Raw genomic sequence first — 23,847 nt, forward strand, 5'->3', positions numbered from 1 at the left:
ATTTCCTGCCTAAATTCAGAAAACTTTGAAATATTGAATTTTAAATACAAAGCCATTTCACTTAATTCTATTATTCTATTTTCGGTTCCAGCCGGGTTTGTAAGCTTCCTGGGGCACCAAGTAAATCTTCATAGTCATTTCTTAAAAGTATTGGAATTCCTTTCACTAACCACGACAGAATGAAAACAGAGTAGACCACATCAGAGAAACATTAAAGAGAAACATTAAAGAAAAGACAGCCAGGAAAATTTCTGTTATTTTTATTACTCTGAAAATTATTAAAATTCCATATCATAAACCACAATTCCTGATGACTGATAACCTATTTGTTCATGGACACTAATAGAAAGAATATTTTCTGGTTGAATTTTGACACTTGGCGTTATTCCTGCTTCAATAAACTTAGCTGATAACATAGAGATCACCGCTTTTGTGCAGCCTCGTCCGCGATAATTAGCATTGACATGTAGATATCCGATTGTTCCACTATCGGTCCCCAATCCATAAGCAACTACTTTCTCAATGGAATTACACAAACACACATTTGGGAACGTGTTTATAAGTACATTGATATATTCCTTAGTACTGTCCACTTGGTCGGTAGAAGATTGTTCCCAGGTGTCTGCGATATCGTCCAAATGTTCTGTGGTAAGGACTCCTATGTCTAGATTAGTTGGTGCTACACTGCAAAAGAAAAGACTTGAGCATTAATGATACTTCCATTATGATCTTCGTTACTTTACAATTATCATCAATGAATATCTCATTAGAATTTATAATTATCATGAATGAGTATCCCGTTAAAAATGACAGTAAAATAAGAAATATTCGCATTAGGAGACAACTAACACCTTCACAAGGGGTTTACGCACATACTAACACCTTCACAATGTCTAAGGTGTGTTTATTTGAGAAATGATTTGACTTGTTATTTTATGTCACACCTGAAACAATTACGTCGATGAGGAGTGATGAACACATGCATAAACAAGGTTGTGTGGCTGTAGGTGTGTTTGTGTGGTTGTTAGTTTAGTTGTAAGGTCGCTGGCCCGGCTCTGGTTGAATACAGGGTTTGCTTAGTCGCGAATCTCTCATGTAGGGGTTCCAAGTTCCACATCGTGGTACAGTGCCTCAGTTGACGGACTGGAGCACATGATGGTCTGGTGCTGACACTGCATCACTGGACGAGCTATGGCAACGGCCAGGGCGGAGGAGTCCCAATGAGACCAACAACCAAGTGTCCGTAACTGGATGCGACCCGCACTATACTTCTTCGACATCGGCTAGCAGTCAAAAGAGACAGCTCCACTTACAGTGTCTTTCATAAATGCAAGTGCTTGGGCTTCAGGTTAGCACCCTGTCCACCGTAGAAATCTCATACTATGAAAATAGTTCAAAGTGGAAACTCTGACTACCACATGTGCCTCCCGACCTTGGGGCACCTAAGTCTAAAGTCTTAATCACAGGTAGTTCTGTGTTGTTTAAAAGCTAATTAGAAAAACAATACAATTACATTGTTTCTTTCTTTAGGTAGAAGACCAGCAGCAGCAGCAGAAGCAGCAGCATATAACTTTCGAATAAGCTGACTTCATTTTAAAGCGTATTGATGCCCGTTTAAACTGACAATGGTTATATGCAAATATTTCTTCTCCCAAAGGAATCAAATGAAATCAAAGTATAATTTTTATTTACCTGCTTTGAAGGGAATTTTCGTCTAAATGATACAAGTTGTACATGTCGCATTTTTTAACGCATTTGTCTTTAGATTTCATGTATTCTTCTACAACACTTTTTCTTTCAGAGAGAATGGCTGAATTGAGAGAGAGAGAGAGAGAGGAGAAAAGGTGACATCGCATTAGTAATTCTACATTTCTCTCCTTTCGCGATAAATAGTTACAGTATATGATATAATACTATACACACACACATATAAACGAGAGGGTGCTGAAAGGTTCCTGGATTTAAGGGTAACGCGAAAAGGTAGAGCTGTTACCTTCACAGGAGAAGAAGGTTAATTGTTAAGGAGAAGATATGCAAAAAATCATGATGGTATACTATATATTTTACTTATTTTTGCAGATTTAACGCATGATTGCAGCTCCCACAGTGCATTTTGGTAATACTGAAGCACATCCGGTTATGAAGTTCTTCTTTTTGTAAAGCAAAGGAGCTGCGGAAATCCATGGCGAGATAAAGGAAATTTTGAAAGATGACCGCCCATCTTACGCCACAGTAAAAATCTGAGTGTCAATGTTTCGGACTGGTCATTTCGAGGCCACTAGATGAATCCCGGTCAGGACGATCAACTTCCTTGACTACGGAGAACAAAGCCGACTCTGTACACGTCATCATTCTCGAGGACCACCGGATTTCAGCTGAGACTATGGGAATTTTCTGCGAAAGAATTGACCACATCATCCACAAAATTCTGGACATGTGAAAGCTTTCAACAAAATGGGTGCCGAAATGCCTGGACGCAGATCAGACGCGCTTTAGAGTGACGACATCAAAGGCGATTCTGATTTTATGGCTAGTTTAATCACCCTGGATGAAACCCGGTTTCATCATTGTGACCCTCAGACTAAGCAGCAATCAATGGAGGGGCGAAACAGCGGTTCAACGTGTCTCAAGAAGTTTCTGACCCAGAAGCTAGCTGAAAAGTTTCTGGCTTTAGTGTTCTGGGAGAAAGACGGAATACTCCTCATAAAATACATACCAAATGGTGGTACCATCAATGCAGAATACCACATGTCTCTTTTGGACGAACTGTGTGATGCTTTGAAACAGAAACACTGAACTGTGGTGTTTTCCTTCTTCAGGACAATGCACCAGCAGGCATAACACATGAAGCTCTACGGAAAATACGCGATTTAGGATTCGAACCGGTAGACCACACGCTTCACTCTGACTCTGACTTGGCCCCCTCTGACTATTACCACTTTCCTACTGAAAAAAAACATCTCAAGGAAACGAAATTTCACTCTGATTCGGAAGTCATCGCTGCTACAGAGGCCTGGTTGGACACCCAATCTACCGACTTCTTTTGACAGGGTTTAGTAAAATTGAAGGAGCGTTGCAAGAAGTGTGTGAATTTGAGAAGGGAATCTGTTGAACAAAATCGTAATTAATTGATTGTCCTGTCTTTTCTTTCACACAAAACCAGGAACTTTTCAACACCCCTCGGATGTAATACATATAATGTATTATTTAATACATATACCACGTACTTTAGTTTAATATAATACTTACATAGTGTACGCTATATATATATATATTCTTTTACTCTTTTACTTGTTTCAGTCATTTGACTGCGGCCATGCTGGAACACCGCCTTTAGTCGAGCAAATCGACCCCGGGACTTATTCTTTGTAAACCTGGTACTTATTCTATCGATTTCTTTTGCCGAACCGCTAAGTTACGGGGACATAAACACACCAGCATTGGTTGTCAAGCAATGCTAGGGGGACAAACACACACACACACACACACACACACACACACACACACACACACACACACACATATATATATATATATACATATATATACGACGGGCTTCTTTCAGTTTCCGTCTACCAAATCCACTCACAAGGCTTTGGTCGGCCCGAAGCTATAGTAGAAGACACTTGCCCAAGATGCCACGCAGTAGGACTGAACCCAGAACCATGTGGTTGGTAAGCAAGCTACTTACCACACAGCCACTCCTGCGCCTATATATATATTTATTTATACATACATGTATCATAATTTGACTTAGCTACATGTTACTCAAAGTTCCGTGATGTAGGACACAGCTACAAAGCTTTCATCAACAAGGACTTGTGTGAAGTTGCTATTAAAAGCTGAAAGGTAAAGTTGAGTTCCGTGAAATTTGAACTCTGAATGTAAAGGGCCGGAACACTGCGAAACCATTTTACGAAGGTCATAGAATTTTGTAAACGCAGTGCCCTTGTGATTACGTTAATATTGAAAAACAAAAATCATTTCATATCTAGAGGTGCCCCCATCGATACTCAGACAAAAATTGTAATTTTAGATACTATAGTAATTTTGTGAGATAATTTCCTGAAATAAAGTAACCTTATTAAAAACTATATTAAATACGGTGAGTCAATCAATCAATCAATCCATCCGTCTATCTTCTCCGCACACTACTCCTGGGAATGTCGTGGGGATAGAATCCTTAAGCAACTCTTCTATCAGAAGAACCCGTCATTACACTTTCCCGTTGAATTCCCAAGCTTGACCAACTGAGACCATGATCAACCTCCAGATCTCGCGCCGGTTGGCTCATTTGACATTGTAATCACGTGTCCCTGATACCAGAGTTGTGACCTCTTAAAGTGGAGAAGTAGCGGCTCCATTTAGATAGAGTCCCTGATCTCAGAGTTACGAACCCAGTTGAGTAACGTTACTCCTGAAATCCTTTCGAGGCCGCTTGTGTTCACGATCATACACTTTCGGTCATTAACTCAGTATTTATTCACTAGTGATGGGAAGCAGGGGACTGAATTGGTTTGATATTTAATAGCATGAATTATAATAATTCAATTAAATATATTAAATTCCATCAGTTATCATCTTCATCAGATCTAACAGTGAGGTCTGACAGAAGGTATTCCACTTACGACCATCCCCCCTTTTGTTGAACTTGTATGACTACATCGACAAATGAATCCTCACCTTATTTTAAATGGTAGAGATATTTATTCACTTGCTATTTCTAGCAGGTCGAGCAAACACTTAGAAGCTTCTTTGTTACTTGCAACTAAAACTCAAAAACTATATATAAAGAACTGGGAAATTGTGACGTCCATGACTTCCAAAGTGATAAAAGTGACACTAAATTCTTTTCAAAAACAAACCAAAATCGAAACCGGATTGCAGTTTACACTTCGAAGTAACTTACCGTTTATTCTGTGACGTTCACCATAATTTTTTTAACAAAAAAAAAAAGAAAGAAAAGAAAAGAATGTTTTTTAAATTCTAAGTTTTTTTTTCCAATTAGATTCGACTCTGATATATTTCCCATTGAATTCCTTGTCTAGAGAATTGCAGTCATACTCATTCCAGTCTTTTATGGTTTACTTTCATCTTTCACAGTGATTAGATTGCGGCCGTGCTAGAGCACTGCTTTTAATGATGTAGTCAAACAAATCGTTTCAAACCAAGTACTTTTTGCGCCGGTCTTTTTTTTGGGTGGTGGTGTTGGTTCTGAATCGCTAAGTTATGGGAGAGAAACCTAAAGGAACCACTATTGGTTGTCAAGTTGTGCTAACACACACACACACACACACACACACACACACACACACACACACATGACAGCGTCCTTCAGTTTCTGTCTACGAAATTCACTTACAATGTCTTAGCTGTGTTATAGTAGAAGACATTTGCCCATGCTGCCGTACAGTGAGACTGAACCTGAAACCACATGGTTGAGAAGCAAGTTCGTTAATTACACTCTGCCAATGAATAAAGCGTAAAACAAATCCTGCAAATTTGCATACAGGCAAGTAATATTTAATAAATATAGATACGGAGCGGTGGTTTGGATCGTTATTGTGGAAATAATTAACAGGATGGGTAACCGACAGTCATCCGTACCGGTGAGACAACGTCACATGTCTGGTTCTGAGATTAGATCAGGAATTTCTTCCCTAAATGATATCACAGGAAAAAACTATTATTTTGAAAATTTAGTTCTTGAAGGGAACAACGTAAAGAGCCTGGCTTATGTAGGGGCTTTAAATGTAAGTGATTTGCTTTTTCATCTTCCATTTTGGTTACGAATAGTGTTTTTTTATTAACCATAAAGGTTGAAACACCGAGGGGACAGCACAAGAGGTGGGGTGGGGGGGGAATTCGCCAACGAATGATAAACGGAATATTTACAAATTTATGATCAAAAGAATAAAAATAACGATGAGGGAGGGAAGGACGGATGTGACCCCACGAACAACATTCCACCACTGGACCTTTTCAGTACTTTTGTCATCCTTTTAAGTAGACACCTTCACTCTCAACACTTCTTCCACTTTCATTTTGGTTTCGAATGTGAGCAGACAGAAACTTCACTTCGAAGTCACCGTCACCAGTCTTCTTGTAAAAGTATAATTATGTACTCTACGAAAAACTGAGTAATTCTTCAGTTTAAATGTAAAGTTGGTTTCTTTTAATGATATTTCGTCATAAGGCGGTGATCTGACAGAATCTTTAGCATGCCGGGCAAAATGCTTAGTGGCATTTCGTCTGTCTTTACGTTCTGAGTCCAAATTCCACCGAGGTCGACTTTGTCTGTCATCCTTTCAGGGTCGATAAATTATGCACCAGTTGCGTGCTGGGGTCAATGTAATCGACTTGCCCCGCTACCCACCCAAATTTCGGGCCTTGTGTTTAGAGTAGAAGACAATATTATCTCAACATGAGGCGTCGAGCTGGCAGAATCGTTAGCTTGTCGGGCAAAATGCTTAGCGGCATTTCGTCCGTGTTTACGTTTTGAGTTCATTGCCATTGGGGCCGAATTTGCATTTCATCGTTTTGGGATCGATAAAATAAGACTCAGTTGAGAATTGGGGTAGCTGTACTTGACTTAACCCCTCCCCTTGTATTGCTGGTCTTGTGCCAATTTTTGAAACCAATTACATAACACAATATAAGGCAGCGAGTTCGGAATATCGTAAAGGAGCTGGACAAAATGTTTGGCATTTTCCCCGAGTCTTTAAGTTCCAAGTTCAAATTCTGCAGAGGCCAATTATGCCATTCATTGTCTTCGAATTGATGAAATAAGTAACAGCCGACTACTAGGTTGGATTTAAATGACTGTCTGCTTCCCCTCAAAATTACTGGACTTATGTCGAAAGTAAAAAGAATTGTGACTCGACATAAACATAAACCCAGTTCGTATGCGATTTCGCGCATTATCGTCGATTGTCACGACTCGATAAGTTTCAATTGCTTCCCATTATTTCTACCCATCTAAAGGAATCAGTTCCTCATTAAATACTTTGAATTGACACTAATCTAAATTGCTCTACCTCCCTATTTTTATCAATAGGTGCTGGACAAAGTTGGAATCTTAGGGAAACTGAAAAGATTCGCTGGTGTAGGAACTAGTGGCGTCATAGTTTCTCTATTAGCTGCCGATTTTGATTGCGATACAGTCCAGAGTTTGCTGAACGAGCATATTGATAATTTACTATTTGGTAAGACTTTAAATCAAACATTTTTCTTCCCTGTTGAATTTCTATCTAATTTTACTGCGTTACTTCATATCTATATATATATAAATGAGAATGTGTCTGTCTGTCTGTCTGTCTGTCTGTCTGTCTGTGTGAATCCCTAAAACTCGAGAACTACGCAACCAATTTTATTCAAACTTTACACATGCCTTACTTAGGGTTCCAGTTGTGTTTTAGTCAAAAAAAAATTATTAACTTCTTGCAGAGTTCGAGCACACGGCAACATAATATCTCCTCCACTATTTAAGTATTACGTGTCAAAAGTGAAACAAAAACACTCATGTCAAATACTTTCACTTTAAAAATGAAACTATTCCACTAACTGAAACAATCACATTTCGATACTGTAGTGACAGATACTTTCACAGAGAGAGAAAGAGAGAGACAGAGAGAGAGAGAGATGTATACATATACATGTATATGTACACCATTTCGATACTGTAATGACAGATACTTTCAGAGAGAGAGAGAGAGATGTATATGTATACATATAGATGTACACGTATATGTATATATATATAGATCTATACATACATGTATATGTATACATATGTGTAGATGTATATACATATATATATATATATATATATATATATATATATATATATATATATATATATAGATGTACATGTAATATGTACACATATATACATATATACATGCATACAGATATCTATACATATATACACCCATCACACACACATACACATGCACACAAACACACACATTAGTCATTTGTTTTCTTATCCAAAACTACGTCAAAAGTACTGAATGGATCTTTATGAAATTTGGAAATTATATTCTTTGCATAACGGCCATAACTCCCATGAAAATTCATATATTTTTGATGTTGATGAAATTTTAACCCGAACATAACAGATGAGCATTATTTAGAAAATGATGTCACACGTTATCGAGGCTACCATTCTTTCTGGATGTGCAAAACGGCATGACGTCTTTATTCCAAGAATTCCTCTTACTCCATCAGGAGCAGACATTCCTTTTACATTCAGAAGACTACAATTCCCCCTTCGTGTGACTTTTGCCATGTCCATAAACAAATATCAGGTTCAAACACTGTCTGTAGCTGGTCTTCTCTTGGAAGAGCCCTGCTTCTCACATGGACAACTGTATGTTGGCTGCTCAAGAGTGGGCAGCAACAAAAAACCTATTTGTATATGCTCCACAAGGGAAAACAAGGAACATAGTTTACAATGAGGTGTTATAATCACAACAACAAGAAAGTATGTACATGATCACCTTCTTTTACGAAACTTCATTGACTTTCATATATTTATATTGATATACATATATATACGTGTGTTTGGGTGCGTGTGTGTATATACATCTCTATATATAAAGATGATGCGTAGTCTAGACGGCGTTTTTAGATTTCATTATTCTCTTTCACCCGGGCAACGCCGGGTATTTCTGCTAGTATATTATAAAATAGGTGACGTCAATTTTAATACAATGAGTTATTTACTGAAAAATACTATGCTTCAGTATAAAGTATTTATAAAGTATTTATATCCATGTATACAGGCGGAAACTTAAACCGAGTCGTGTGAGAGCAAAAGTTTCCTTGTTTCAGTTCTGTGCGATTTGAGTTTATGTTTAAACCGAGGACAAGTTTGTGTTTTACCATTTCGGAGCTGTAACAGTTACGCCCAGGAGTCGGTGTTTTATTCTCTCTCTTTGTCAGTCTTTCTATTTCTGATAAAAAAAAGTGTTTCTATCTAAAGGTAAATGTACTCCGCCAGGTTTAAAATCCCTTAACACATGCGGTATGTTACCGTATTGGCACCACGATTCTATTAGTCAGGAGAGGATCCAAGGCAAGGCATCCGTGTTCGTATGTTATGTATTTATTTTCAAGCGTTTAATCTGATGAATAGAATACCAAACCTCGTTTTTGTCTCAGTAGATTAACGTACACTTTTACCGCTAAATATTGCCGTGCTGGTATTTTTTCTGCGTTGAGTCTATTTTGCTATACACGGTTTATAAATGTGAAATTTATTTGCATCTTAATCGAAAACTTATGAAGGCAGTTATTTCTCTTTAGATAATCAATGTGCTGTACTTGCAAAGGATGTGATGGAAAAGTTGGGTCGTAATTCGGGAAGGAAGTTTTTGGAATGGTTTGGCAACATCTTAAGGATTAAATGTGGCAATGCTGACATTACCTTCAAACAGGTGAGTTTGATATTTTCGCCACAGGTTCTCTTCGTCGTTAGTGTTTAAAAGTGAGTTTGTGATAGCTGTGCATTCGGATGTTATATTCTCTAGGCATGACTGTGTGGTACGATTGAATCCCACCATTTAAGCGCTCGCGCGCATTCCCATTCAGTCCCTCCACTTGAGCTCTCGTGCACACTCCGATGAAAATCCCTCCACTTTAGTGCTCGCGAGCACTCCGATTAAAATCACTTTTCCATTCGCAAAATGTGCCCCTTTTAATTTTGTTTAGATGGCTTTCAATTTTGGTGTATCGATACAACTGTGAATTTGATTAAGATCAACCAATTACTATATCTCAAATTAAAGAATCTGATGTTATTTTGAATTAAAGTTGGGAAATTTGGGTAATTTTAACCAATCAACGGACAGCTAGGTGTTAACAGCTTGTTACCGTGACAACCGCACGTTGTGTTGTTTCACCCACATGTGTTGGCTCTTCACACCACCAGATTTACTTCATCCGCGTCTTTTTTCTTTAATAAGAATTTATATTTATCAATTAGAATTATATTAAATTTTTCACCAATTGTCTTTATATTTTACATATTTTTCATATATAGCAAAAATAGTTTGCGATGTTTACAGTTTCTTAGCATTATGAAGGTGAATGGAATATGTGAACTTAGTACAGATAATTTGACATCAGTTTTGAATTCTGCATGCAAAAACAAGATGCAGGGATTCTTTTTCTTTGGACAAATTCTTTGTTGACCAGTGTTATTCTTATCGTAGTTTACATATCCAAGCATGAAATCGTTACACAACTATGAAGTTTTGGAGACAGACGCCCATTTTCTCAACTGACTTACTGGCTGGCTGGGCTTCGCTAACTGGCTAAACTCAGCAGCCGTCTCGCTTGCTCACTCACGGCGTACAGAATATTGAAATACGCATAACTAAACACAATCATTGCGCAGACAAAAGAAACAATAAGATGATACCTGTTTATTTTATAAAGTATTTCTGTTTATATAGAAACTTACAATGCGGTGGTCATTTCACAGACGCTGAAGTGTAAATTTCACAGGGTACAACCTTAAGTTGACACCGCTCCGCTAAGCGCAGAATGTTTCTTTAGGTTTAAAAATCTAAACTGTATTTTTAGCTAAAAGGCTAAAAATACAGTTGTAGATTTTTAAACCTTTTCTTCTCCAATTTTTTTCTCCACAACATCATAGCAATTAGCCTGGAAAGGTATATTATTATAGCCGATTTTCACATTATTTTACTGTCTTTTGAAAAATGCATTTTTTTTTTGCAAATGAAAAAAATGTAGATCCAAGATCCCTCCACTTCAACGCACACTCGTGGCACCCCGGTTACGACGACGAGGGTTCCAGTTGATCCGATCAACGGAACAGCCTACTCGTGAAATTAAGACAAATGTCCCCTTAACGTAGTTCTCGGAGATTCAGCGTGACACAGGTTTTGACAAAGCTGGCCCTTTGAAATACAGGTACAACAAGAACAGGAAGTTGTGGTGAAAAAGTACAGCACGTTTCGCCACCATCCCCTGCCGGAGCCTCGTGGAGCTTTAGGTGTTGTCGCTCAAACACTCTCAATGCCCTGTCTGGGAATTGAAACCGCGAGTCTGCTGTCCTAACCATAAGGCCATTGCTCCTCCCCTGAACATAAAAAAAAATAAACACTTGCTATCTCACATGTTAACAAAAGGATTTACATGCTCGCGCCCGTGAGTGAAAAATACTTACATGCACGGCTCTGGCCCTTTCTCACGGACACTCAATTCTTCTATGCGAAGGAAAGTACGACAAATACTTTTACTTTTCTAACGAAAATAAATGACTAGAAGAACTACATACATACTCTCTTGCTTAACTTCAACAACTAAGTAAAAACAGTACTCACTCGCCGGCTGGCTACACCATCACATATGCACCACACCAGGCCAGCAAAACAAGAGAGTAAAACACTAACTACATCATAACATACACACCACATTGCACGACACCACACCAAACCAGCAGAAGTAGACAGAAACTAACAGGAAAACTTATTCGCTATCACATACACACCACACCATTTCCAGTTTGCTATTACCCCTTCCTTCCTTATTCATGTTGTGACGGAGAAAAGCACGAGTATTATTATAGTAGATTGTTATGCAGAGCACTCTCTCGACCCTTCAACGTATTAGGGTCCAGGAAAACATAGCAAATTCACACCTTCCCCACGTCTGGAAAAATGACTATCATCCAATGGCCACCCTGCATGCTGGATCAAAGCTGAAGGCCTCCAGTAGCTTTCTGTCCCCGTTGCTTCTTTCCATATAGCTCCTGTACTTAAGTGTGAGGGCGTCTTGGTTTGCTGAACAACCAAATATTATTGTAGGCATGGTTTGTGCAGACCCAGTTCCAATATCTGATCCCTCGAACTTGTCTTGATCTGGTGCAACGAGTACCACGATGAAATGTTTGTGTGGCGTTAGCTTCACTTAGACGAACAGCAAAAGAACTAAGAGCTGAATGGTTTCTTCCGGTTTGGGTCGATTGGAGTGTTTGTGAGCGACCTATTTCTGGATCCAATTACGTGATATGCTAGTTAACCCAAAATACAGTAAACACGGGGAACAATGGTGATTCAGAGCTGGTTCTACACTCCTGGAAACTCTGGAAGTCTCATGCTAAGTGCTCACTCACTCATTCATTAAATACGCGTGCGCGCGCGCGCCTGTGAGTATATACATATATGTTCATAAATATTTGACACATAGTGGATACAGTGTGTGAACACACACACACACACGCACACGCACAATAAAAAAAATTTCTATATATATATTTATATACATATATAATGTATATATATATAAACATATTACACAAACTGGATTATTTGATCTGACAGCTACATGACCAGACTGGCAAAGAGCTCTGTATTGTTGCGATGAATCTTAGCCGGAGGTGCGAAGAATATTTTCATGTGAAAACTACTCCAGATGCTGTGATACGCCGTGCAGTTCTCATGACCATATCATTCCCAGGTATCTTGCATTTTAATCTCTGATAATGATGAATACTTTTCTTTTTCTAATCATCTATCGAATTTCAGTTTCCAGCCTGTAACTGTACTAACTTTTGAAGTTTGTATTGTTTCAATACGCTTTTATGAACAGAAGCTATGTTAATCCCTCAAGGTGTATATTCTATAGTGCCAATAACTAGTCAATCATTCGTATAACTATTCGAAGTTCGTTATACGAGTCAACGGAGCCTCTACTTGGTAATTTTAGCCTTCAAAAAAAAAAAAAAATGCCAAATTCGGCTCAAACCACACTTTATAATAATTTTAGAGGAAAGTTCTTGGGTACTAAATTCAAGAATACATGAGCTTGCTTTATCAAGAGTTGGCTGTTTAGTTTAAGCTAAGACAAAACAGATAACCTCGAATACTTAGCCCTTTTTCTAATCGCTGGTGACTCTTGGCATTCAGATAGATATAATAAAGTTTTACAAATATTTTTTGTAATGCCAAGAAAATATGGCGTTCAAACAACTGAATAGGCTTAGCGGAATTACGGGGCAGGGGTTAGCGGCAAATAACAATTTATAATTCCAGTAATACAATCTATTTTAAATGTAATGAAGCATAATGTCCGGCAGTGTAAGGAGGTGATTTAATTTTCCATATGACTTTTATAAGGTTACAGCCGTTTCGTAACATTCGTGTACTATTTTCAATTTGAGTCTGCAAAATTATAGATACAAGATTGTATTCCGTATGTATTCTCAGCATTATACAATTGTGTATTCACAACTTGAAGCAAGTAAGGCTTACTCTTCAAATCACTGGGACATTATGGCTACATCTACAATTTAACTCTAATATGATACAGAATAATGGTAAATAACGTAGTGATATCTGTATTGTGTGCTTGTCATACAATTGGTTATTATTGCCTGTCGATTTCTGGATGGATGTCATTTTAGTTGCCGTGTGTCGTTTTGACACCGTTGTTGTTATGCGTGACATTGTTTTCTAAATCAATTTTCAGGTATGTTTCAGCCAGTCAAGTACCATGTCGATGGACAAGAATCGTATTACTTAGATGGTGGAATAATTTGCAATTATCCGATTAATTGCTTCGACGGTGGGTATGAAAGTCCTTTTAATGTTATTAATATTTTGAGAACAGAGGCAGATCCTTAAATAGATAGGGATCCTAATTTCTATAACAAATAATTTGGTGTGAATGTCTTTTTCTCTCTGTATAAACATACGACCGAGGGACATGAGCTGCACGAAAATGAAAGAAGCAATAGTATATTGTTGAGAGCAAATCTTTCCCAATATTTCTATGTAAACATTGCGATCAAGTTTTAAATTTCCCCGACATCTGACATCACATATTTAATCCATATTGAGAGTTAGACACAAGACCTGAAATTTTGTGGGGAGGGTTACATGAATCCCAGTGCTCGACTGAGATGCACATCCTCGACTAAAAATAAAGTACATGTATTTTCTCATTGGTTCAATCGTCACCGACATGGGATAACAGGTTACGCTCAGTTGTGAACCACGTTACACTTACCACGGATTGATCTGAGATAATGCGGGTTGTTGATCAGCCGAAGGTTCTTGTACCGCACAACTGCAATCCAGCGAACTTCCACAATGCTCAGTTAACAAGAATGTTCTGATTATCATGACTTGTGACGCCGCGTATTTTCTGGTGACAGATTTTCGTACTTATTAATCTGGAGCAATTGAGCAGAGAATACTCTGTACAGGAGTGGTGTGTTTGTGTGTGTGTGTGGGGGGGGGGGGGGGTAGAAAATACGAGATAGTGGGAGCTTCGCTGCTGTGAGTTTGGTGTCTATGAATCGACCATTCGTTCAACGTATCGAGTGCGTGGAGAAATCCCGGTGAATAACTAGGAAAGACGAACTGAAGGAGCTTTAATATTGTAAAAAAACGTGAGCTGTATTTATAAACTATTCCCAGGTGAGACAGATGATTGAAATTATTTCATGTAGAACGAAATCATTAACTTCGCAGCAGATATCAGACAACAGCAACAGATTCCACTAAATCGATGAGTCTCACACGAAGGGAAAAGGGGGATGTGAGTTCGAGTCCACAGCTAGTCACCTACACTTTTCTCTGCAAAATAGGGATAGTTTATCCTGTTCAGGCTATATTAGCATTATTCTGCGATTGAGAATTTAAAATCACTTCTTTAACTTTCTAAAAGACATCTCAACGCTTCTAAAAGCAAACTTCGTTTGTTTGTTTACGTTTGTCATAATTTGAATTTAACCTGAAAATTATTTCGTCAGCTGTCTGTCCAAATAAGATTTTTATTTCACTCCTCACACGTTAATTTCCAACATTGCGATTGTTTTATTTCGAGATTTGAAGTTGCCACATGTCTTGTATAAATTTAAAGTGAAAGGTTTGAATAAATCCGTCAACTTAGACTTTAAAGCTTTGTATATTTTATACTTAGTGAGTTTTACTTCTCGTCTCATTGAGTTTGTTACTGTTTAATGTCTAAGTGTTATATCGTTATACCTAGAACCGATGCACTCAACCAAATTTTAAATTTTTACTCGGAATCTTTAGAACAATCCACACGAAATCCTTGTTAGACTATCGCAAGCGAAGTAAGGAGTGGCTAGTTTGTAATGGGTTGTAGTCGTTTAACATATTGTAATAGTCAAATCAAATATTAAAAATGCATTCAAAATATATTTGGTTCGGCAACACATACGTACAGTATGTAATATATGTAGTGCTGCGAGGCTAATTAAGTTGCATTTAACGGAGAAATTATTTAAATACTTATGAAAAGCCATTTTATATTCAGGTTGGTGGCTGTCGATGGAATCAAAGAACAACTTTGTGGATCGGTGTTGTTCTGCGGCTGATGTTACAACTTTGTACAAAGGACGTTTCTTAGGCAAGAACTACGCCACACTAGGAATACTTTTGGTGAGTTACTTTATATAATTAAAGCAAAACATTTGCTTCATGCGATTTTTACACTTTAAAATATGAGAGGTATTGCCAGAATGATTGGTGTCGGAAATAATGCCAGTATACTTTAGATTCCATTATCTTCGTTTTGAGCTCATATCTTGCCAATGTCAGCTTTTCATTCTAGTAGTTCTCAAAGTACTGAAGGCGAAATGGTATTAGATTTATAGCTACAAATCTATGTACCATAAAATATATAGATTTCTATATTTATAGATATGGATTTATACTTCTACAGATTTATTTGTATAAATCCATAAAGGTATATTTATACTTGTTTGTAACACCTATATAAACAGGTAAAAATACTTATACTATTGGTAACAGTGAACACTAATGATTACACTAATACAAATATCCTTATAAACTACTTAAAAGTATTAGTTTGTTAGCATTAGATGTGACTGGAATTAGCAAGTAACTATTGGTTTAGAAGAGGTTTAACATTTCAGGCAGATCCTCTTATTTGATTCAGATATTGGAGCGACAGACATCTTTAAAAATAAATGAATAAAATAGAATGAAATTTAAATCTGTTTCAGTATGACAACTATCATTATACGGAAGAGTACTGCATTGTTAAGCAACAACTCTGCATGGCTGAGACGAATGCATTGATACCTGATACGAAGCTCGGAAGGTATTTAATTACTAAACATTTTCCTAATCGTTTATAAGTGATTTGGGAATGGCCGACTGGTAGAGAAGAAATTCGCTTCATAACTATTTGGTTTCGTGTTTGTATCTTTAGCAGCATCTTTAGGAAATCGCTTCTATGATATCCTGGGAGCAACGAAAGCTTTATTAGGGAAATTTGGAAGGCTAAAACTTAGGCTAAAACTTAGGCTAAAACTTTGTGGATGGTAGAATAATCGGTCTCTCCTGGATTTAAATAATGCTAATTCCTACAGAGTCCCAAGGGCCTGCGAAGCAAAGTTCCAATGCGAGGAGAATTCCTTCCATCAATTATGATGCTGAAAAGGCCTGGAGACTGGCATTGTTTTTTCTAAGACTTTAAAAACACATTTCCTTAAATCAACTTTTTTACGATAGATTTAAACAGCCCTATACTTCAATTTCGTAGATGGAAACTGAAATAAACCTGAGTGTGTGCTTGTTCCCCCCCACCACACACCGCTTGAAAACTAGTGTTAATTTAAGTCTTTGTAAGCACTGACGCCCATTCTGTGGCTATGGTTTTTAAAAGGAACAAAAGCTTACTTTTGAAAGGTATATTGGTTAAATTGTAGCTGGATCTACATTAGTATTACCTGAATCTGAAGAGTTCATCATTACCATTTTAACTTTATATACTCTTTTACTTGTTTCAGTCATTTGACTGCGGCCATGCTGAAGCACCGCCTTTAGTCGAGCAAATCGACCCCGGGACTTATTTTTGTAAGCCTAGTACTTATTCTATCGGTCTCTTTTTGCCGAGTGACGGACATAAACACACCAGCATCGGTTGTCAAGCAATGCTAGGAGGACACACACACACACACACACACACACACACACACACACACACACACACACACACATATATATATATACGTATATACGACGGGCTTCTTTCAGTTTCCGTCTACCAAATCCACTCACAAGGCTTTGGTCGGCCCGAGGCTATAGTAGAAGACACTTGCCCAAGGTGCCACGCAGTGGGACTGAACCCGGAACCATGTGGTTGGTAAGCAAGCTACTTACCACACAGCCACTCCTGCGCCTATAGCCACTCCTGCTCAGATTCTGTAAAACATTTTTTCGGATTCTTTTAAATCACTCGAAACACAAAATCAGGTTGTGCATATAATTTTAATTTTTCCTTCTAATAAGCTAACCTCTAATGATCTAATTAAATCTCTTTGTAAATTAATATTTCCCCAATCTGAAATTTCTTGGCAGACAATTTAATGATGCTTCAGAGATATCGATGTTACAAATGGAAGTGTTTGAACGGTTTTCTGACAGCAATGAACAATTCTGCATGGTAAGTTGTGTACTTTTGTCGGGTGACTGGCACGTTGCCTAACAGTAACTAGGATTAGTAGTTTCTACTGAGAAATTGTACTAGCAGTTAAGACAATCATAGTTATGTTTAAGCAAAGTGAAAGCTCCTAAAATCATAATTTACTTGATCTAACAGATTAGTTTATGCATGCATCCATATTCTCACCCAAAATTTCCTTAAGGGTTATGAGGGTAGACTTCAGACCTCCCCCATAAGGTCCTCTGAGAAACAACCTTCATTACACTTTGCGGCTGGATTCCCTATCGTTACAAAGATTATGGATATTAGCCAACCACCTTGTTCTTAGTTTATCCCTTAGGTCTCTCATCGATTGGTTTTGCTTGGAAACTCCGTCTTGTAACTCCAGTCCGTTTTACCGGAGCTATGATCTCTCACTGCGGAGAAGTAGAGGCTCGATCTGGAGAAACTCCTTAATCTTGGAGCTACAAACCCAATGAGTAGTTACTCGGGTGGATTTGAACCGGAAGACAGTGTCAGAAGAAGTGCTGATGGGCACTTTGTTCGACGTACTGACGAATCTGTTAGGCAGCTACTTCATGTTTATAAGATCTTGCTGGATTATGCTTACACTCCGGAGGATAAAATTAGAAAGCATTTCATTGCAGATCACTTTAAGAAGTCTGTCCAAATCTGTTTTCATATATTTTAATACACTACAACGAATGGTCTCTTTTGATCAAAATCCTTTGCAACATATTTTAAAACTGAATTAAGAATAGATTTCAGATTTTAAGTAACTGTAGCTTCCATAAAATTACATACATGCTATTGGCTATAATACAAATGGCAGCCGTTTTGTTGCAGTTGTTGGACAGCTTGAAAGATTGCGATGATGCTGTGGAAATAAATTCATTGGCAAAAGTATTAAGCAGCAATGTAAGTAAAACCATTAGATTCGTCTTTCTTTACTCATCCCTGCAGTATATAATATTTTGACTTGGTTGTGATGTGATAGTTGCATGTTAGAATCATATGGAATTAAATCTGATCAGCTGCGAAGTTCAACTATTTCCGAAAGCCGTAGACTGCACTGCTGAAGGATCGCTCACCGACACTCGTCAAGCATTAGTCTTACTTCCTGTCAGTCCTGCACCAGCATGTGATGTACTGAATGTTGCATGTCCCTTATACTTACTGTCCTTATTATCTTAACTGTCTAACTATGCACCGAACCGTTTTGCAAAAGTTGCAGCATGTTTCTCCACTCATCTTAAGAATACAGCTAATGTTCAGTTTCATGCTTTATCACAAGCTTGGACAGACGTAAAATGTTCACTGAAATTGTCAAATTAGAAGTAAAAATCGGTAATTTGACGCAAAAGCTCTGTTTGTCTATCAAACTTCATTGACGGCATTAATCAACTTGACGATGGAATTGACTATTGACGAAGGTGCGGCACAATGGGTTCGCAATCGTAAGGTCATAGTTACTAAGCGAACCTTTTTATGCACACAGCCGCCATGCCCGCGTCTATATCACTGATATTTTACAATAACACGCAATGTGTGAGTCTCCGGTCAAGCAGATGGAGAGAAGGGTAAAACAAGAAACGGAGTGGGTGACTATCACAAACTCTGAAGGCAGGTGAATAGCATTCAGATTTTTCTCTCGAGTCACTGGTATTTATGCTATAATAGAGAAAGCTGCTTATTAATTAGGCATGCAACAATTACTAAAAGTACTAAAAGAAAGCAATTATTACATGGTTGACCGTCTGGGAACATTTTTATAAATTCATGTTCTAAGAAATTTCCTGTAATTTCGATTTCTGAAGTTTCTTGAATTTTTTAACTCCAATTTCTCGCAAATTTAAATATTCATGCATCCAATTCACAACTTTAAATATTCATTGCATTCACTGCGGAGTAATCCATTCTCATTTGCAGAGTCTTTCAAGTTCTCTTATAAGTTTTCATTCGCAATTTGGGAAACCGTCAGCTTATTCTATTAATGTATACGTAATTATTTATTGAATGAAAAAAATTTAAATACTCGTATAATTTTTGAACGCGGGATAGATGTGAGAAAAGCCTAGAAAATTGGGTAATTACTTTTAGACGAGGAGAAAAAGTTACCGAGAAGTACTCGAAACTTGCACGCTATTCAGTTTCCAAACACTCTGTACCACTAAGCCAATATATACACGAGTTGCACGAGCGACTTCAACACTGACATACTCGCGCGCGCACATAGATACACTGACACACAAATGAAAGGCAATGAATGTGTGTTTGCTGTTCATTGACAAAACTTGGCGCTGCATTACTTCTGCGAACAGGTCACGGTTTCAAAGTGAAGAAAATAGTTTGAGACAAATGAAATTTTAATTGCAGCGTGGAGGGTGTTTATAAGCCATTTAGGAAACGCACAAAAGCCGTTAGATCCTCTTCAACATTTAAAATTTAATTTGCCAAAATATTTCCGTCGCTTTGAGATCGAGACCTGTTCACTGACAAAATTCCGTTGTGTGTGTTTGTGTGTGTGAAGTTGTATACATATATAGACGCACGCATATATATGTGTGTGTGTGCGTTTGTTCCTCTCACCCCGTCTATCAGTGAATGGATACGTCTTAGGTTATATATGCGCATGTAACCTTATACATATTTACAAGTACACACAATCATATAGACACCTACACGCTCTCAAAAATATACGTATAATCTTAAAGTACACACACACTACGCTTATCCATCTCTCTCTCTCTCTCTCTACACACACACACACACACATATATATATATATATATATATATATATGACACCGTTTTCAATGACAACGGTTAAAATTCAAATTTGCTTTTATTTTACACGCATACATATACAATACATACGTATATCTACACACTAATACTTGCATGCATGTACATACTCATACACTAACATACTCACGTATACACACATACATCTACAGATACGTATATACGTATCAAACTATATACGCTCATACGGTTATATATAACGACATATATTTATTTTAGTATCATGCATCTCAATATGTATGTATGGATTTCCACATGTAAATGAGAGAGAAGGGTAGCTAAAGAGGGGTCCTCCCGAGTGGAATCTTGATGTTATCCCATTGGGATTTACGGTTGAGAGTGGGTTTGTATTCCTGTATACAGACAGCTTCAGTGACTTGTCTCAGCATTGCATCACTGGGATGTGTGGATAAGATGTTTAACTTTAGGTTAGTCGCACAAGCACCTTCTTGGAACTTAATCTGCTATACAGTGCTCTTGGTTTTGCAGTTCACATGTGGCTTTGTAGAACATACTACACAATTATTTTGACACGTGATTCTATCAGATGGATATGATCTACATAATGCAGATTTGATAGTCCTACCTGTCTTTTCTACAACTTTGATCTTAATGCCAGTTGTACGCAGAATTTTCTTGAATGCCTTGCTTAATTCGTTGTTAGGTGTAGCGTCAACAAACATAACACTGAAATTTCTTGTTATCATACCAAATATTGTTTTTATTTCTTTTGTTGGTGTCCTTCTCTAACCGATTCCTGAACTAGTTGCAGTATAGGAGGCATATATAGTTTTCGTCTCTTAGAATGCGTTCGAATCTTGTTTTCGCTCCTTTTTAATGTTGAAGTGAAACTGGTACTTCTTAAATACAGAGATCCCTTAACGGTACTACTTAAATACAGGTGTTGCATCCAAAATATTTTAAATGTACGTTGTGTGGACGTGTAATGACACGCTAACTAAGCCTAAAACTAGCCCTTCCCTTAACCCTAAAACTAATCTTCCCTTTCATATCGTTACGTAGATGCATCGGGACCTCCTTTATTTAAGTAGTTCCGTGAAAGTAACGGATTCTGTGTGTTCTTGAATGGCTTACAAACACCTCCGCTGCAACTTTTGTTTCAGCACACGATCTCTCATCAAGTCACTTGCTATGCAAGTACATCTCTGTGATGTTTTAAAATCACTGGATAAATGCCAGCAATGACCTTCTCAAGCTCTCCAATATTTTAATTTCTAAATAGAAACACGCGGGGTCTGGGAGTGAGGTTGCAAAAAATTCATTATTTCTTAAATTTTCTTTTTTATAGCATATAAATGTATTTATGGGGAAGAATATTGAAAAACACCAATACATGCGAGAGTGATAAAGAAACGAGGAACGTTGTCTTTAGATATGCTAGAAACAACATCCAAATCGCCCTTAAATCACTCGCTTTTCCGTCTGAAAATATTAACAATTTAAAAAATTTACCGAAAATTCTCTTCCTGTGGGTTTGCAGTACCAAGGAAAAAAAAATTGGCCAAAACAGGTCAGGAGTGGGATGAGGGCGGGGTGTGTGGAAAAAAAAGCGTTTACAAAATTTTTTTCAAAGGTGCTCCCCACTAACCCATCATTTCGAAGGCTGTGGTTAAAAAAACAAAATGAGGAATATCTCCGAAAGAATTTTCCCCACAAATTACATGCACCAACTCACTCAATTTCGATTGACACCAAACACATCTCTAAAAACCGAGTTCTTGCGGATTCATTTTCCTGTCCAAATCAATCTCCCATTTTTTACTAGTTTCCTAAATGTCCTTTTTGTCTTAGGAATGTTTGAGTGCCACGGAAAAAGAAGTCCTGTTTGGAAATGCGATGATCAGTGAAGCTGAGTGCATTGAATTCTTAAATAAGATAAGTAATGGCAATGATATGGTGAGTAACGTTCTATGACGTTGTAATCGATAACTTGTGTTTTGTAATCAATTCAAGTGTATGAGTTCAGTTGATTGGTGCAATTTCTTTTCAAGTTGGCCGTCTCAGATATGGAGAATCTCTTGGAGAGTAAAAACTGGGCGTTATATAGCCAATGCTTATGCAGTGAAAGGATTGAAATAACCAACCACTTTTGTTACTGGGGAGTTATAGCAAATGTTTTACACAGCGGTACCAGTAAAGTATTGGTAAGTAACGAGTCATAAATATAGTTCATTGTCACTTTAGCGTGAAGTCTCTCACCTTAATTGTAACCCCGAATAAGTTATTTCATAGCTTTCATTGCGATAGACCTCTGCTTTAATTCTCGACGCTTATTTGCCGCAAGGATTAGTTTAGAGAGATCTACTTTAACATTTGTAGCGATTAAACATGAAAATATGACCAGGAATTGCTCTATGAAATAATGAGTGTTGAGACGGATCATCATCTGTTATGTCGGATTTGAATCATAAACTTACATTTACATAACTTAGAACTGTGTGTGTGTGTGTGTGTGTGTGTGGAGGTGCGTGACTTAGTGGTTAGGGCGTTGTTCCCCTGTTCGTAAGACTGTGGTTTCGATTGCTGGGCGATGCGTTGCGTCGTTGAACGAAACACTTAGCTCTACGTTGCTCGTCCAACAAAACTGAGTAATCCTGCGGTTGACCAGCGTCCTGTCCAAGAGGGGAATGTTACACCACAAAATCTGGGGAACTGGCCTTATGAGCCCTTGGCTTGGGAAGGACCTGTGATCCCTATTTTTTGTTTTTGATATATGTATGTATATGTATCGGTATGTGTATTTTAGGAACTTGTTTACTTAATTTTTCTTGCAGATGGACAATTTTGAAAGGACTGTTGGTGTATACACTGGATATATCGACAACAGCGCACTTCATCTCGAAGAAGCTGATGAAAGTTATCTCTTTCAGGTGAATATAAATTTCACAAATTTTATTTATTGCTTTTGACATTTATACACTGTCTAAATGCTTGAATTATCTTGTATATGTAATGTGTATATGATTATATATATATAGCAAGGATGGAACTGTACTGTGTCTTATCTGCGGCAACTTACCATGTGAACCGAACGTACTGAAGTGAATCGAAAACCGGCTGATTAATTAACAACGACGGTCTCAACAATTGTAAAATATATAAATTAATAAACTGAGTTTGAGAAAGTATTTTCGTACTTTGTACTTCGGAAGAGACATTATGCTAGTAATAAACACACACATTGGTTCTATTTCACTTCATTTGTTTATTAACCAATCAAGTGATCGATTGTTTGCTTAATCGAACATTAAGGTTTGTCAGTCTTATCGTCACCATGCGACCTTATCAATGCTTTGGGTCTGACTTAATTTATGGATTTATAATTTTATAGGGATGCATATCGTAATTTTCTAGTTTGTTGAATCGAAAACTTATTTACTGAATATTATTTATAAGTTGATGCACAACTGAATTGAGATCGTCTGTTCTCTTCTAAATTTAACAATTGAACTTTAGTAATGCCAGTGTAGCTGGCTGGCTGTCACAAATCAGGCTGGCGAACTCTCGTGCTTGTGTTTACATAAAGTCGTGTTGAAAGTGAAAGGGC

General features: G+C 37.6%; 2 protein-coding genes across 3 annotated transcripts in view; one reads left to right on the top strand and one right to left on the bottom strand.

The window, feature by feature from the left end:
* Window positions 1–244: 244 nt before the first annotated feature.
* The window catches only part of LOC106878188 (uncharacterized), a 29,034-nt gene continuing 5,431 nt past the window's right edge, over window positions 245–23,847 (bottom strand). For both annotated transcript variants that reach the window (XM_014927327.3, XM_089348613.1), the window contains 2 exons: window positions 1,693–1,810; window positions 245–684 (listed from right to left, as the gene is read on the bottom strand). In XM_014927327.3, the coding sequence (XP_014782813.2) occupies window positions 279–684; window positions 1,693–1,810 (524 nt within the window). In that variant the 3' untranslated portion in view covers window positions 245–278. The remainder of the gene's footprint in view (window positions 685–1,692; window positions 1,811–23,847) is intronic.
* On the top strand, window positions 5,539–23,428 carry LOC106878189 (uncharacterized). Its single transcript, XM_052978517.2, has 13 exons — window positions 5,539–5,753; window positions 7,058–7,205; window positions 9,310–9,440; window positions 12,354–12,489; window positions 13,501–13,596; window positions 15,319–15,443; window positions 16,031–16,128; window positions 17,391–17,475; window positions 18,322–18,393; window positions 22,092–22,196; window positions 22,292–22,444; window positions 23,075–23,170; window positions 23,279–23,428. Exons 1-13 carry the CDS (start codon window positions 5,583–5,585, stop codon window positions 23,324–23,326), a joined length of 1,464 nt encoding a protein of 487 aa, XP_052834477.1. The 5' UTR covers window positions 5,539–5,582; the 3' UTR covers window positions 23,327–23,428.

The sequence above is a fragment of the Octopus bimaculoides genome, chromosome 1, assembly GCF_046866305.1.
Source record: "Octopus bimaculoides isolate indiv1 chromosome 1, ASM4686630v1, whole genome shotgun sequence".
Classification (NCBI taxonomy): Eukaryota; Metazoa; Mollusca; class Cephalopoda; order Octopoda; family Octopodidae; genus Octopus; species Octopus bimaculoides.

Excerpts from the sequence above, each read along its gene's own strand:
- LOC106878189 (XM_052978517.2), top strand. The coding sequence starts at position 5,583 with ATGGGTAACCGACAGTCATCCGTACCGGTGAGACAACGTCACATGTCT. Across the intron at positions 9,441-12,353 it reads CTGACATTACCTTCAAACAG|CTACATGACCAGACTGGCAA; the intron begins GTGAGTTTGATA and ends TTGATCTGACAG. Across the intron at positions 12,490-13,500 it reads CATGACCATATCATTCCCAG|GTATGTTTCAGCCAGTCAAG; the intron begins GTATCTTGCATT and ends ATCAATTTTCAG.